Consider the following 13,847-nt stretch of genomic DNA (forward strand, 5'->3'; position numbering starts at 1 on the left):
CCCTTTCTTGAATGTATGTTCCTTGAAGCTGGGAAGAGGCCATAGGGGACTTGTCATTGTCCCCATCATACTTAATACAGGGTCGAATGAATGTAAATGCTAGATCCAAAGTTGGCTTTCTCTTAAACAGGCAACCTCCGTGAGATGCCAATCTTTTTATATCTAGTTGCTGGTAAGCATTTTGTTTTAAAAAGCCTGGACATGTTGGGAAAAAAAGAGAACCTGTAAGATGAATGTTGCAAAATAGAAGTTTGTCAGCTGGGTCTGACCTGCAGATATGTTTTGTTAGCCCATGCATTGATTTTAGAAAATATTCACCAACTTTTAAAAATTGGGGTAATTTCACATAAACACTCTGCCTTCCTGATTATCTCGAAACATCGAACATCAAAAGATTGGGCAACCTGGGCTTGCCTTCTCACACGGCAGCCGTTCATTGGAGCTGAGTAGTCTTTACACAGGGTCTCTGCTCTCTGGTTTGCCACAGTCCTCGCCCAGCCCACATATCACTTGCTTATACTACATGCCTGACCCCTGTAGGAAGTTAATCTGAAACTCTGGGCATAAAGGAAGAGACAGGAGAGGCAAAGAGAATAGTAAGGTCAAGATGAAGACTGCCCAGAGCCAAGATAAGCTGCAGGATGGGCACCTTTTGAAAAAAAAGTTGCAGACATGGTTAAAATATTCAGATGAAGAGAAATTACAGTGAATGAGGAAAAAAGCAAAGAACCATAAAAAGTCGTCACATCTTCCGGCACGGGATACGCTGTCAGCATTGGCAATTTATTAGTGCTGAGTAGATCACCTCAGTGTCCATATGGAAAAGGAGCAAAAGAGAAAACGTTACTATTTATAGCAGAACCCAAATTCCTATTCTCGGAAAGCAGCTCACTACTTGGAGAAGACCCTGGAGTTGAGGACTGGAATGTCTTGCGACTGTGGGGAGACCTAGGCATTTACAAAGTCTACCAGGGTCTAGTGATAGGCCCACAGCGATAATACACAAGTGAGGAAGCCCTTGCCCCTGTCTCCCTTCCGTGGAGACTTTCTCCTCAAAGCCGACTTCTCACTGAAATCGAATCTCACCTCCCCGTTTTCCTTGCGGAGAACCAGCCTACTTGGCCACCAGGGGGCCCTGTTGCACACCACATTCAGTCAACCATCCGTACTGGTCCATCTCGCAGCCACTTGGGAAGGCCTTAAGGACTCACGCCTGTCCTTCCATCTATATTTAGTGATAAGTAACCTGGGACTATTCCAGCCTTGTCTTTAGAAATAAGAAATATTAAACAACAAACAGATAAGAACGTAAGGCATAATATGGAAATGTGAAAATAGCAAGACCAGGTCACAGGTAAAGAAAAACCTTTTAACTGGGTGGCTTTCTCCTAAGTCACAGAGCTCACACCTGCAGTTTGTCTCTACCTCGCTGTTTATTCTTCCCTCCTCTTCTGCCAGCCTCCTGGTCCCTCCTCATCCTCCTCCCTTCTCCCTTCCGTGTTGACAGAAGCCACAGTTAGGTCAGTGCAGGGTGCAAGGAGAAGGCAGAAAGATTCCTCCTGGGAAAAGGACTCCATTTGCCCCCAGCTCACCCAGTTCATTCCTGAAGGTGTGATCTTGTGGGAGAATGGAATGGGAGTTCCGAATGTTTCCTCCTCCTACAAACCAGTTCACGTTGGGGTTCCAGCGGTTCACGTAGCCACAGAGATGATTTTCTTCAAAGTCACATTCTGGCAGAAGAGAAACAGAAACACTCTTTATGGACATGCAGTCACACCTGGGTACGCCATTCTCACTGCAAAGTTTGCTCTTAGCTATTCAGATGTTTCTCTCCGCCTTGGCCCACTGGAACCTTTTACCGGGGTCCCTGGACAATATCGGCAAGAAAAGAGACAGGTCCTGTAATGAATCCAGATTCTAATTCATCATTGGCCCTTCGAATTGAATTGCAGCCCTTCCACTTACTAGCCCTGTGGCTTGCAGCATGACTCATCACTTCTCTTAGCCTCTGTTTCATCATGTGTGAAATGGGGACAATGTTCCCACCTCCTAGGGCTGTTGTAAGTGTGGACAGCTTCCAGCACAGCACCAAGCACGTGGCTGGCACTTGGCCATTTCTATCAGTCATCTCTCTTTCAAAGCACTGTTCAGAGTTATGCTCTTAGCTCCAGAAGTTTTGTCCACCACCCTTTCTTGAACCTGGTGGCCCAGTCATCCATCCCCTTCTCTCTTGACGGTGAACAAGACACCTAGAGCTGAGGGGCATGTTTTTTCAATGCTAAAATCCCCCGCTTTTCTTATAAACAAGAACCCAGTCAAAATAGGTGGGGCAGGTATTTCCTAGGCTCTGGGTCCCTTCTGCAGCAGCTGAGTGGAGAAGAAAGTGAAGATAAAGATTTCCTTTAGCGTCATTGACATGTTTGCTTGGGTAAGTCATTCCACATCAACAAACTCCCTTAGTGGGAACAAGAAACTCACAAGCTGGTGCCTCCATTGATCCTAATATTCATGCAATTAAATTATGAAGTAGGATTGCGCTGGCCATCTCCCACTGTCCCCTCTAGATCTACCCGCTCTCCCCTCCAGAGGTTGACCTATCTGGACTGTATCAATGGGCTCCCCTGACTTCCAGCTTCCTGTTGGATTTGACCAATGGAGGGCAGAAGCAGAGTGAATTCAGGGGTTTATTCCCCCAGCCCTCTCCCAGCCAGGTTGCCCTGGGTTGGCGAATCTTGTCAAGCAGCCCTCACGAGACAGCTCCTGTTCCCAGGTTCCCTCTCCTCCTTCCTTGTCTTTCAGACCTAAAGAGGGTAACAGCTCATAAATCATCACTGGTACTACTCCTGGGTCAGAGCACTGTCCCTTGCTGGTTTCCATTACCACTCACACCTCTGTGGTCTCTTTAATGAGAATGAGCTTTCCTTGAATTACTCAGGTTGAGTATACCCTCTGTGCCTATCTCCCTGCCAGGATCCTCACTGGTATAGTTATCAATGTGCTTTTACATCAGCAAGCATTGAACATTTTTAAGATTTTCATTTTCAAATTTTCCACCATGGCACCTGCTGACCAATGCCCAACATTCAGAGCTAAAAGTTGCCATAGGGGAAAATAAAAAGCAAAATATTCCCCAATGGGCCAGGCTCTACTCTAAGCACTTTATATAAATTAACTTATTTAATCCTCAAAACATCTCCATGAGGTAGATACTATTACTAACCCATTTTACAGATGAGGAACTGAAGGAAGCAGAGAAAGTATCCAGAAAGAGAGGAGAGGTGAGAGCGTGATCATACAGTTTAGCAAGGTAAAAGTATTGGCACCCCTTTTGTTTTAAACAAACCACAAGTGCCCAAATCATTTGAAGAAAGGCCATTAACATGCCTTGAGTGCCCAGCACTGTGCCAACCACCTTCACATCCACGATCTCATTAGTCCTCACAAGAATCTCACAGGGGAGTATTTCATTCCCGTTTTACAGGTGGAGAGGATCAGTGAGCCAACTGTGCCAGCAGGTGGCGCTCCGCCAGGTGTGCCTGGTTAGTCTGCGTCTAGGCCACAACCCACGACCCAGGTGGGAGGCCAGAGGGAGGCTCAGGAAGCGAGCTTGGGTCAACTCACAGTAGCTTCAGAAAATAGCCAGTTTCCCAGTCTGTTTTCTTTCACTTGCTTTACAGACATCATTGGAAGGCCAAAACAAGAACTGAGACGTCAGGGAATTGGCAAAGCCTCTGTTTTGTTCAGAATCATCTCCCTCTCCTTTCTCTTCCACATCCATTTAGCCTCCACGTACTGTCAGTGCTAAAAATCTCTCAATTGTATTGCCTCTTTCCTGTTCCACTGCTAACTCCCAATTTTACCTTCACCACTTCCCCTTCCTCTGTAAGATCAGTCACTTCCTGGGGGTTTTCCTGCTTGCTTTGTATTTTCCTTGTCTCCAACTCATCATCTGAACCCACAACCGCACACCTCTCCCCTGTGGGTGACTTTGGGTTCCTCCCAACCACATAATTCAGTAAATCTGAGCTCCGCACCCAGGATCCACACTCTTCCATCACAGACTCCCTTATCAGGCCTGATCCTCACTTCGAACACCCTACTCAGCCTCTTGCCTTTGCCTGCACCTGCTCTGTTCTTTCTCCCCACAGGGGTCTAGCATAGCCTTTCCTTCCTACCGTGCGCCTCCACTTGACCAAATCCTACTCCTTGAAACCCCAGCCCCCATGCATCTCCCCTACCAGGCCTCCCCAGTTTCTCCTCCTGCTCCCTGCACCCCCACAGCCTCGCTTGTCCCTCTCCGGTGGTATTTATCATGTATAGGACCAGCTTCGGTGGCAGACAAGTAAAAGGTGAGCAGCCACAGTACAGGGACTGTCCTCTCCTGATACCCTCTCTGAAGCTGGTGCATAAGAGACACCCAACCAACTCTGCTGAACTGGAATCTAAGTGACAACCATGGTTATTGAGAGGGGAGCAATGGTGTGCCAAGAGAGAAATGGAGGAAAGGAGATAATACAACACCCGCTTTTCTGACAAATGCTACAAAAAGCTGAATTTACAGCAATCCGGAAATTATTTTTATTAGAACATGTTGAAGTTAAGGTGGCAACTCTGAGGTTACAGTTGCTGCATCTACTTTTCTTTCATTAATCTGACCAGTCCAGGCAAACTCTAATGAGCCTTTCCACACTGAAGACAAACAGCATCCAGCCTTCAAGTGAAGCTAGCAAGGAATTTCAATTACTATGCATCGTACAGCGTCTTCTATACAATACTTGATCTTTAGGATTGATTCTTTTCCCTCTGTCAACAGTAGATTTTAGACAAAGATTCACATTCTGATTCAATGAAAATGAAATCCACTTACCAATACAATAGCCGGTTGTCATCTTAATTTCAAAGAGTGCAATGCTGTCTGTGTCTCCCTGTCCCATTACACCTTCTATTAAAATCTGCACAACACAAGGGGAAGAAGAGGAGTTAGAATTCAAAGCACCGTGTTTCCTTGGTTTAGAATTTCAGCTATTAGTCAGGAGCTGTTCAGCAGTTCAAGGCAAAACAGGATTGTTAGCTTCAGTTAATTGCTATTGGATACCAATGTCATTATGGATTTTACTAAAAGAATGTGCTTGTGTATGCACGTGTGTGCGTGTGTGTGTGTGTGTGTGTACATAAACACATACATATATTCTCGGAACTCTGAGGTGAGCCAGATGTCCAAAAGAAGCTGAGTCAGCAGTCTTCTCTTCTATTGCTATCTCAACCACCACCTTCTCCAGTGCTTGTGATGGCACTGTGGTCCTGTTTCTGAAAGCAATAGCTTTTTCCTGTGTGGTTTTAGCCCTATATTTTACAACTGTGCTAGCAGATTTAGGATGTGATATCTGTTGGGAGGATGTAACACAAGAGGGAACTCAGACCTCCGATGCACCTTTCTCAACCACTGCCAGACTGGGAGGGACTCCAAGCAGACCAAGGGTCTAGGAGAGTGAAATATTTCAACACTTGACAAAAGAGAAGAGGAAATTGAAAAAGTGGATTAGGGATGGAGAACGTGTTCATGAAGGCTCTATTGTGTCCTCAATGACATAGTCTCAATAAACATCACCCTTCACGGCCAAGTGTTTCTGGGTCCCATGCTCCTTCCTTCCTCCAATCCACACCCAACGTCATCTTACACCCTCTACCTTCCTTTTCTGGCACTTGTCAAGGAACAGCTTCCCTCTTTGAAAAGGAAACAGAACATGTCCTTAAAGTATCTTTCCTCTTTCAAAGTATTTTCATTTTTCCCTTTATTATAGGTAATGTTTTATTATAGTTAAATTTGTAGCAAAGAAACCATTAACAAGATAATATAAACATACACCATACACAATTTAGAAGGATGAAACAAAATTATAGGAAATGAGAATACTCCCTAAAACCACAGAAAATCTATTTCCATTGAAGAGATTGATTTAAGCCCCATTTAGATTCTTACCGAAGTCGCATTTAAATAGATGGGAAAGAGATCTGGGAAGAAGCTCTTTTAAGGAATAAACAAAATGTTAATTTGCATTACTAATATTCTTCTATGCTACATCTCCTATGAAACATTACACTCTAATTCAGGAGATAACTAACCTCACCAGCAGAAATTTTCACAGCGTCTTAGAATATCATAAAGCACACATAACAAGCCCTGTATCTTCCTCCTAAACTCTATCTACCTTGAATTTCTTGGAACTGTTCTGCAAATCCAAGCTGGCTATGAGCCAGCTGTCTGAAGGTTCCTTTGCCGACCAAAGCAAGCGATCGAAGCTTTCGTCTTCAAATCTCATGTAGAGGTTCAGCCGGCTGGGATCTGCTGGAGACCCCAAAGATGTGGTTATCTGGTAGACCAAGCGGAGACAGCTCCACTCCTCGGCCTGTAAGTCAGAACTCAGCAGAACGGCTTTCTCCCCTTGCTTGGCAAAGGAGGTGTCCACGTAAACATAATGGCCTGCAAAGAGAAAGGAGCACAGGCAAGGGATCAACCTTTTGTTTGCAACTTGGAAAAACATACAACTGTGGTCCAGTAAATCTGTGGGCAGACAGAAACTGCAGACGCATTTTGTCAGCCCACTGAAGCCTGAACACCGGATATCTGGCCCCTGGTGAAAAAATTACAAAGTCTGGCCACACTGAGGTCACTTTCCCTCATGACAACAGGAGGCTGGAGCTGAGTAGTCCTGCCTCTGCAGAGGGAGGCATTTGGTCTACACTTTGCCATAATCCCCGTTTTAACTCCTGACGCTGGAGCCCAGTGCCTGCGGCCGCAGAGCACACTGCCTTCATCTCCCTGGGCCCCATGGTGTGTGAGTTTGGCATCAGAATCCAGAGGATCAGCATGAGCAGGTGCAACGCCCCAGCCTGAAGTGAGCATGCTCAGTGCACTCACACTCCTCCTTCCGTAGCTCCCCTCGGACCTAACGATTCAACCCACACTTAACTTGCATCATTATGGTAGACAGATGTGTATAGTAGATTGGATCTTGGGGGCTGGGCAGACAAAGTTCATTGTAAGCTATTTCTTTTTTAAGTATAAGAATCCCTTCCCTAGACTCTTCTATGACCAAATTCCATAGTTCTGATAACTAAATGAGAAAAACATGTGCAAAACGTGTAGCATAGGGCTGGCAAGGCCGTGGACACTCTGGGACTAACAGTTACCATTTCCTTCTCCTCTATCCCCTCCTCCCTTTCTCCTCTCTTCCTCCCCCACCCCCATATCCTCCCAATATTGACAAGTGGTGCTCTGCTGTCTGCACCAGGATGTGCAACAACGTTTCTATAAAGAAAAAGGAGGCACTGAAGCTAAGAGCCCTAATTGGAGTCTTCCAGACCCAGCTCTGGCCGCCTGGTGTCCTATCAGTGACCCGGATGCCTGCGGGTCTGTGGGAACCGCTGGGCCTTTCTGGCCTGCAGACTCTAATGCTTGCTCGATGGTCCTCACGTTCATGGCCAGCATCTAACCTGCTGCCTTCCAGCCTGGGGCTGTGCACCCCACCGCTTGTACGTTGGGCTCCCCAAAACTAAGCTGTTACTAGGAAGGCCCTGAAACGCCTCTTTGTTTTGCTCAATGTTCTTCAGCCCCTCCTCCCACACTTGTTGTCCTAAATTCCCATCCCAGCCCGGATCCTTATCTCCACGGCCAGTAGCGACAGGCAGCTGCGGCTCAGCCGATGACCATCCTCGCATTTGGAACACAGTTAGGGCACTGTCTCCGGGGAGCCATTCTTGCTGGCTGACGGGTTTCAAGACTGAGATCTATCTCTAGCTGGCAATCTTCTTCACATAGCAACTACCACTGGGTACAAATAGCAACTGCTTCTCGATGCCAACCCAGGCACCCTTGTGGAGAAATCTGGCCCTCGTGGCAATTGCCGCCACCACCTCTACCTCCTGCGTACAGCCAACACTTGCTACCGAGGCCCAGGCACTGTTCTAAGTGCTGCACACACATTCCCAGCTGAAGGGCCTGTTGGATTTTACAGTCCTAAATCCGGGCCCTCACACCAACCCTTTTTGAATACAAGTGCTGCTTCACTGTGACATGACGAAATGCATTAGTGCCATCCTCCTGTCCCCACTTTTTGCTAAGGGACTCTAAGCAGGCTGGTAGTGGGGTGGGATGAAGATGGGATGGGGGAGATCCCGTGAGCACTTCAAACCTTTTCTGAGTAAGTAGAGAGTTGGGGCATGGGGGGTAAAAGAGGAAAGAAACAAAGTCTGCACTGTGACCTATCAACATTCACACCAAATATCAACTTAGCTGCCACACAAGGAGACCCGGTTCTCCCCGGGCACTTCCTCAGTTTCCCCCGTTCTTCCCCTCCCTCCTTCCTTTCCCATTCTAGAAGGGGACAACCCAAAGCAGTGTTCTCAAACCTGAGCCCAGAGTCACCTGTAGGACTTGTTCAGATCTCTGGGCCCTAGAGTGTCCGACCCAGTAGGTCTGGGGTGACCCTGCATTTCTAACCGATTGCATTCCTGGGAAGTTCCAGGTGATGCTGACGCTGCCGGCGTGAGCCGTGCTTTGATCACTGTAAGGTACGACAGAGAAACAGCTTGTTCTCTAGGCACTTCTCGTCTACCAAGGAAAGAGCAGCTCCTGTAGCATGTAAATGAGGGAGGAGACAGTTCTACTTGACAGTTCAAACTTAAGTAAATGTGTGTTGTAGCAGGCTCACGGCATCCATATGCTAGTGATTATTTTGACTTTTTAGTGAGTGCCATAAAAAAAAACTCTCTTGACATTCTGTCTCACTAGATCAGATTTTACTATATAAGCATGTGCTAATGTTCTCTTGTCAAGAACTTTTGAGAGCATACACTATATAAAATGTATTACCTAAAATACCTTCATATTATACCGTATGATGAAAGTTGGTGCTATTTATTGAGTGATTTTGACATCTCAGCCATAAATGTCAGCTATTTCAAAATATTGGTATTTTGCATTTAAATTACAGACTTCAAATTCGTTTTTAGGTTATGCATGTGAATGTGCCTATTAGCGGCATTTCAGTTCATCCGAAGATTTATCTACCCCACTGATTTTGCATCCACTTAGAAGAATAATGCATTTTCCTAGATCCAATAATTAGCCCAAGTGCTGCCCACCTCCACTACCACTGCCAAGTTCAAGCTAAATTTTCTAAATTAATATTTTTCATGCCTAGCCTGAATATAGCCTCAGAATCCTTCTAAACACAGTGTTGCGTGTAGCCACTACCAGTCAATCTGAGTTGGCACTTGAGTTGAAACTATTTGTTCTCCTTGCTTGTGGCTTCAGTGTTAGAGTGTATTTTGTGGTAATATTATAGCTAAATTGAACTAGAAGGAACATGGTATATTTCAAAGAAGTTTAAGAAAATATATATAGAATGATGAAGATATTGATATCAAAGATGGTGACTTTCCTTGCCCTGTCACTAATAAAATTGCTATTCTAAAACAAATTTGTGAGTTGTTTCTTCTTACTTTATTAAAAAGAATCATTTTACCACTGAGTGAGTCAATGAAGTTTTCTTTGTGTGTGGAATATTTCATTTATTTCATCCTAATGAGATTGTCATTTGGAAGTTAACCTTAGACATAATTCACATATCATACAATTCACCCTTTTAATACAATTCAGTGGTTTTTTGCATATTCATAAAGTTGTGCACCATCACCACTAATTCCAGAAAAGTTTCTCTTTTTTAAAATTTTAATAGATTAAGGGTATATAAATGGTTTTTTGTTACATGGATGAATTGTATAGTGGAGAAGTAGGCTTTAGTGTACCCATCACCTGAATAGTGTTATGTTGCACTCGATAGGTAATTTTTCATCCTGCACCCCCCTTCCACCCTTCCCCTTCTGAGTCTCCAATGTCCATGATGTCGTTCTGTGTGACCATGCATACCCACTACTTAGCTCCCACTTATAATTGAGAACATGCAGTATTTGGTTTTCTGTTCCTGGGTTACTTCACTTAGGATAATGGCCTCTAGTTTCATCCAAATTGCTGCAAAAGACTATTTCATTCTTTTTCACGACTGAGTAGTATTCCATGGTTTGTGTGCATTTGTGTGTGTGTGGGTATACATATATATATGTATACATTTTATCCATTCATCAGTTGATGGGCACTTGGTTCCTTATATTTGCAACTGTGAATTGTGCTTTGGTAAATATATGAGTGCAGGTGTCTTTTTTATAAAATGACTTCTTTTCCTTTAGGTAGATCCCCAGTAGCGGGATTGCTGAATTGAATGGTAGATCTACTTTTAGTTCTTTGAGAAATCTCTATACTTTTCTCCATAGAGGTTGTACTAATTTACATTCCCACCAAAAGCGTACAACGTTCCCTTTTTACCGCATCCATGCCAGTATCTACTGTTTTTTGACTAGTCAATAATGGCCATTCTGACAGGGGTAAGGTCTCATTGTGTTTTTAATTTACATTTCCCTGATGGCTAGTGATGTTGAGCATTTTTCATGTTTGTTGTTCATTTGTTTCTCTTCTTTTGAAAAATGTTCATGTCTTTTGTCCACTTTTTAATGGGACTATTTGGTTTTTTTCTTGCTAATTTGCTCATATTAGCCCCTATAGCTTGTGAATATTTTCTCCCATTGTCTATTTACTATGTTGAACCATCTTTATATCCTTGGGCTGAAACCCACTTGATTGTGGTGAATTATCTTTTTGATGTGCTTTTGGACCTGATTTGCCAGTATTTTCTTGAGGATTTTTCCATCTATGTTCATCAAGGATACAGGTCTATAGATTTCTTTGTTGTGTCCTCTCCTGGCTTTGGCATCAAGGTGATACTGGCTTTGTAGAATGAGTTAGGGTGGATCTTTTGGAATAGTTTGATCTTTGATCTTTTGGAATAGTTTCAGTACGACTGGTACCAGTTCTTTGTCAATCTGGTCGAATTCAGATGTGAATCCATCTGGTCCTGAGCTTTTTTTAGTTGGGAGATTTTTTATTACTGACTTAATTTCACCACTCATTATTGGTTTGTTCAGTATTTCTATTTCTTCCTGATCAAGCTCGAGAGGTTGTATGTTTCCATGAATTTATCCATTTCCTCTAGATATTCTAGTGTGCATGCACAGGGGTTTTAAAAGTAGTCTCAGATGATATTTTGTACTCTGTGGTATCAATTGTAGCATCTCCTTGTTCATTTCTGATTGAGCTTATTTGAATCCTCTCTCTTCTCTTCTTGGTTAATCTAGCTAGTGGTCTATCGATTTTGTTTACCTCCTCAAAGAAGGAACTCTCTGTTTCATTGATCCTTTGTATTGTTTTTTTTTTTTTTTGGTCTCAATTTCATTTAGTTCTGCTCTGATCTTTGATATTTCTTGTCTTCTGCTAGCTTTGGGTTTGCTTTGTTCTTGTTTTTCCTGTTCCTTGAGGTGTGACGTTAGGTTGTTCATTTGTGATCATTTCGTCTTTTTAATGTAGGTGTTTAGTGTTATAAACTTCCCTCTGAGCACCTTGCTATGTCCCAGAGATTTTGATATAATAGCTTGTGTTATTATTATTCATTTTGAAAATTTAAAAAATTTCCATCTTAATCTCATCGTTGACCCAAATACCATTCAGCAGCAAGTTGTTTAATTTCCATGTCTTTGCATAGTTTTGAGAGTTCCTCTTGAATTCCAGAACATTTTCATCATCACCCCAAAAGGAAACCTCATATCCATTAGTGGCCATTCCTTATTCTTCCCTCCCCCAACCTCTGGAAATCACTAATCTGCTGTTTATATGGACTTGCTTACTCTGGATATTTATATAAATGGAATTATATAATATGTGTCCCTTTGTGGTTGACTTCTTTCACTTAGCTAATGTTTTCAAGGTTCACCTGTGTTGTAGCATGTACCAGCACTTCATTCCTTTTGAAGCTGAATAATATTCCATTTTATGTATATACTACATTTTATTTCTCCATTCATCAGCTGATGGACATCTGGGTTGTTTCCACTTTTTGGCTATTATAAATAATGCTGCTATGAGCATTTCTATTCAAGTTTTTATGTAGACATAAGTTTCAATTGTCTTAGGCATATGTCTAGAGTGGAATTATCAGGTCATATGGTAACTGTATGTTTAACTTTCCGGGGAACTGCCAAATTGTTTTCCAAAGTGCCCACACCATTTACATTTCTACTGAAAATGTACGAGTTCCAATTCATTTCTCCACATCCTCACCAACACTTGTTATTGCCCATATTTTTTATTATAGCCTTCCTAGTAGACATGAAGTGGTATCTAATTCTGCTTTTGATTTTGTATTTCTCTAAAAACTAGTGATGTAGAACATCTTTCATGTGCTTACTGGCCATTTGTACATCCCCTTTGGAAAAATGTCTATTCAAATTCCTCATCCATTTTAAAAATTGGGTCATTTGCCTTTTTATTGTTGAGTTATAAGAGGCTTTATGTATTCTGGATACTATATCTTATCAGCTATATGATTTGCAAATATTTTTTCTCCCATTCTTGTAGTTTGTCTTTTCACTTTCTATATGGTATCCTTCAAAGTGTAAACTTTTTAAATTTTGATGAAGTCCAATTTTCTGTTTTTTTTTTTCTTTTTTATATGTTTTTGATGTCATAGCTAAGAAACTGTTCTCTAATTTAAGGTCACGATGATTTATACCTATGTTTTTCTCTAGGAGTTTTTTAGTTTTAGCTCTTACATTTAGGTCTTTGATCTACTTCATATTATTGTTGTGCATTGAATTTTCTTGCCACCATTGTTGAAAATCAACTGAGTATAGATGCAGGGTTTATTTCTGGACTCTCAATTCTATTCCATTGATCTATGTTTATCCTTATGCCAATACCATGCTGTCTTGCCTACTGTAGCTTTCTAGTAAGTTTTGAAATTGGGAAGTCTGAGCCCTCCAATCTCATTCTTCCTTTCCGAGATTGTTTTGACTATTTTGGGTCCCTTCTATTTCCAGATGAATTTAAAGAGCAGGATGAGAATAAGATAGGTTAAAACACCACGAAGCTGTTCTTACCAATATTCAGTCATTTTTCTTAAATATTAATAAATACTCCTAAATGTTTCAAATGCTTGGTTAATTTTCAAAAATTAAAAAGTTGATTTTTTATCATTTTTCCAGTGTTCTCATTGCTTTTTTTTGGAGAGAGGATCTTTTGAGGTCCTTACCTCACCATCCCTGCTGACATATCCTCTTTCCCTATCTTTTTTAACAAATAAGAATAAAAAAACAATGCTTCAGGGATATTAAAATAAACACAAATAAATAAGAAAAAAGCAAAGAAAAGCAGAGATCACATGGGGATTGTGATCTTCAGGCCAAAGATCTGGGGGATAGTTACTAACCAGTGTTGAAGACGTGACATCAGGAAGAGAGGGAAGAATCCACTTCTAACACTACCGTTTGGGCAATTTGATCTGATTTATGAGCCATTTATTGTAAATAATAAAATCTTTATAAGGGGTCAGAAAAGGGCCATAAACTTCCAAACAGATTCTCTCAAAAAGTAAGTCAGCAATCAAAAACAATCATTAAACCATCTTGCCAAAAAGAACAGATTCCACATGCCCCAGGGTCTGACCGTCTCCTCGTCACATGCAGGCACCAGAAAACAACAACAGAAAAAGCTTTTCTGTTTCAGTGAAGGCAAGTCATAAAGAACTGAGTCTTAAGGTCATGCTCACTTGCTGGGCACATCTACACAGACGGAACTCTACATATTGATGATTTCTGACAGCCAAGGCACAGCATGATAGGATAAATCCCAGGCCATCACAGGACACCAATCACAGGAGACTATTGGCATCCATGGAATC

The 13,847-nt window shown here is 42.4% G+C and overlaps 1 protein-coding gene across 2 annotated transcripts in view; it reads right to left on the bottom strand.

Annotated features, from left to right (window-relative positions):
• The window catches only part of MAMDC2 (MAM domain containing 2), a 157,542-nt gene that overhangs the window by 82,070 nt on the left and 61,625 nt on the right, over positions 1–13,847 (bottom strand). For both annotated transcript variants that reach the window (XR_001137359.1, XM_012641595.1), the window contains exons 3-5: positions 6,210–6,481; positions 4,868–4,952; positions 1,593–1,730 (exon numbers count right to left, since the gene is read on the bottom strand). Coding sequence is in view for 1 of the 2 variants with exons in the window: in XM_012641595.1 (XP_012497049.1) it covers positions 1,593–1,730; positions 4,868–4,952; positions 6,210–6,481 (495 nt within the window). In the remaining variant the exon portion in view is untranslated. The remainder of the gene's footprint in view (positions 1–1,592; positions 1,731–4,867; positions 4,953–6,209; positions 6,482–13,847) is intronic.

The sequence above is a fragment of the Propithecus coquereli genome, unplaced genomic scaffold (genome assembly GCF_000956105.1).
Source record: "Propithecus coquereli isolate 6110/MARCELLA unplaced genomic scaffold, Pcoq_1.0 Scaffold166, whole genome shotgun sequence".
Lineage (NCBI taxonomy): Eukaryota > Metazoa > Chordata > Mammalia > Primates > Indriidae > Propithecus > Propithecus coquereli.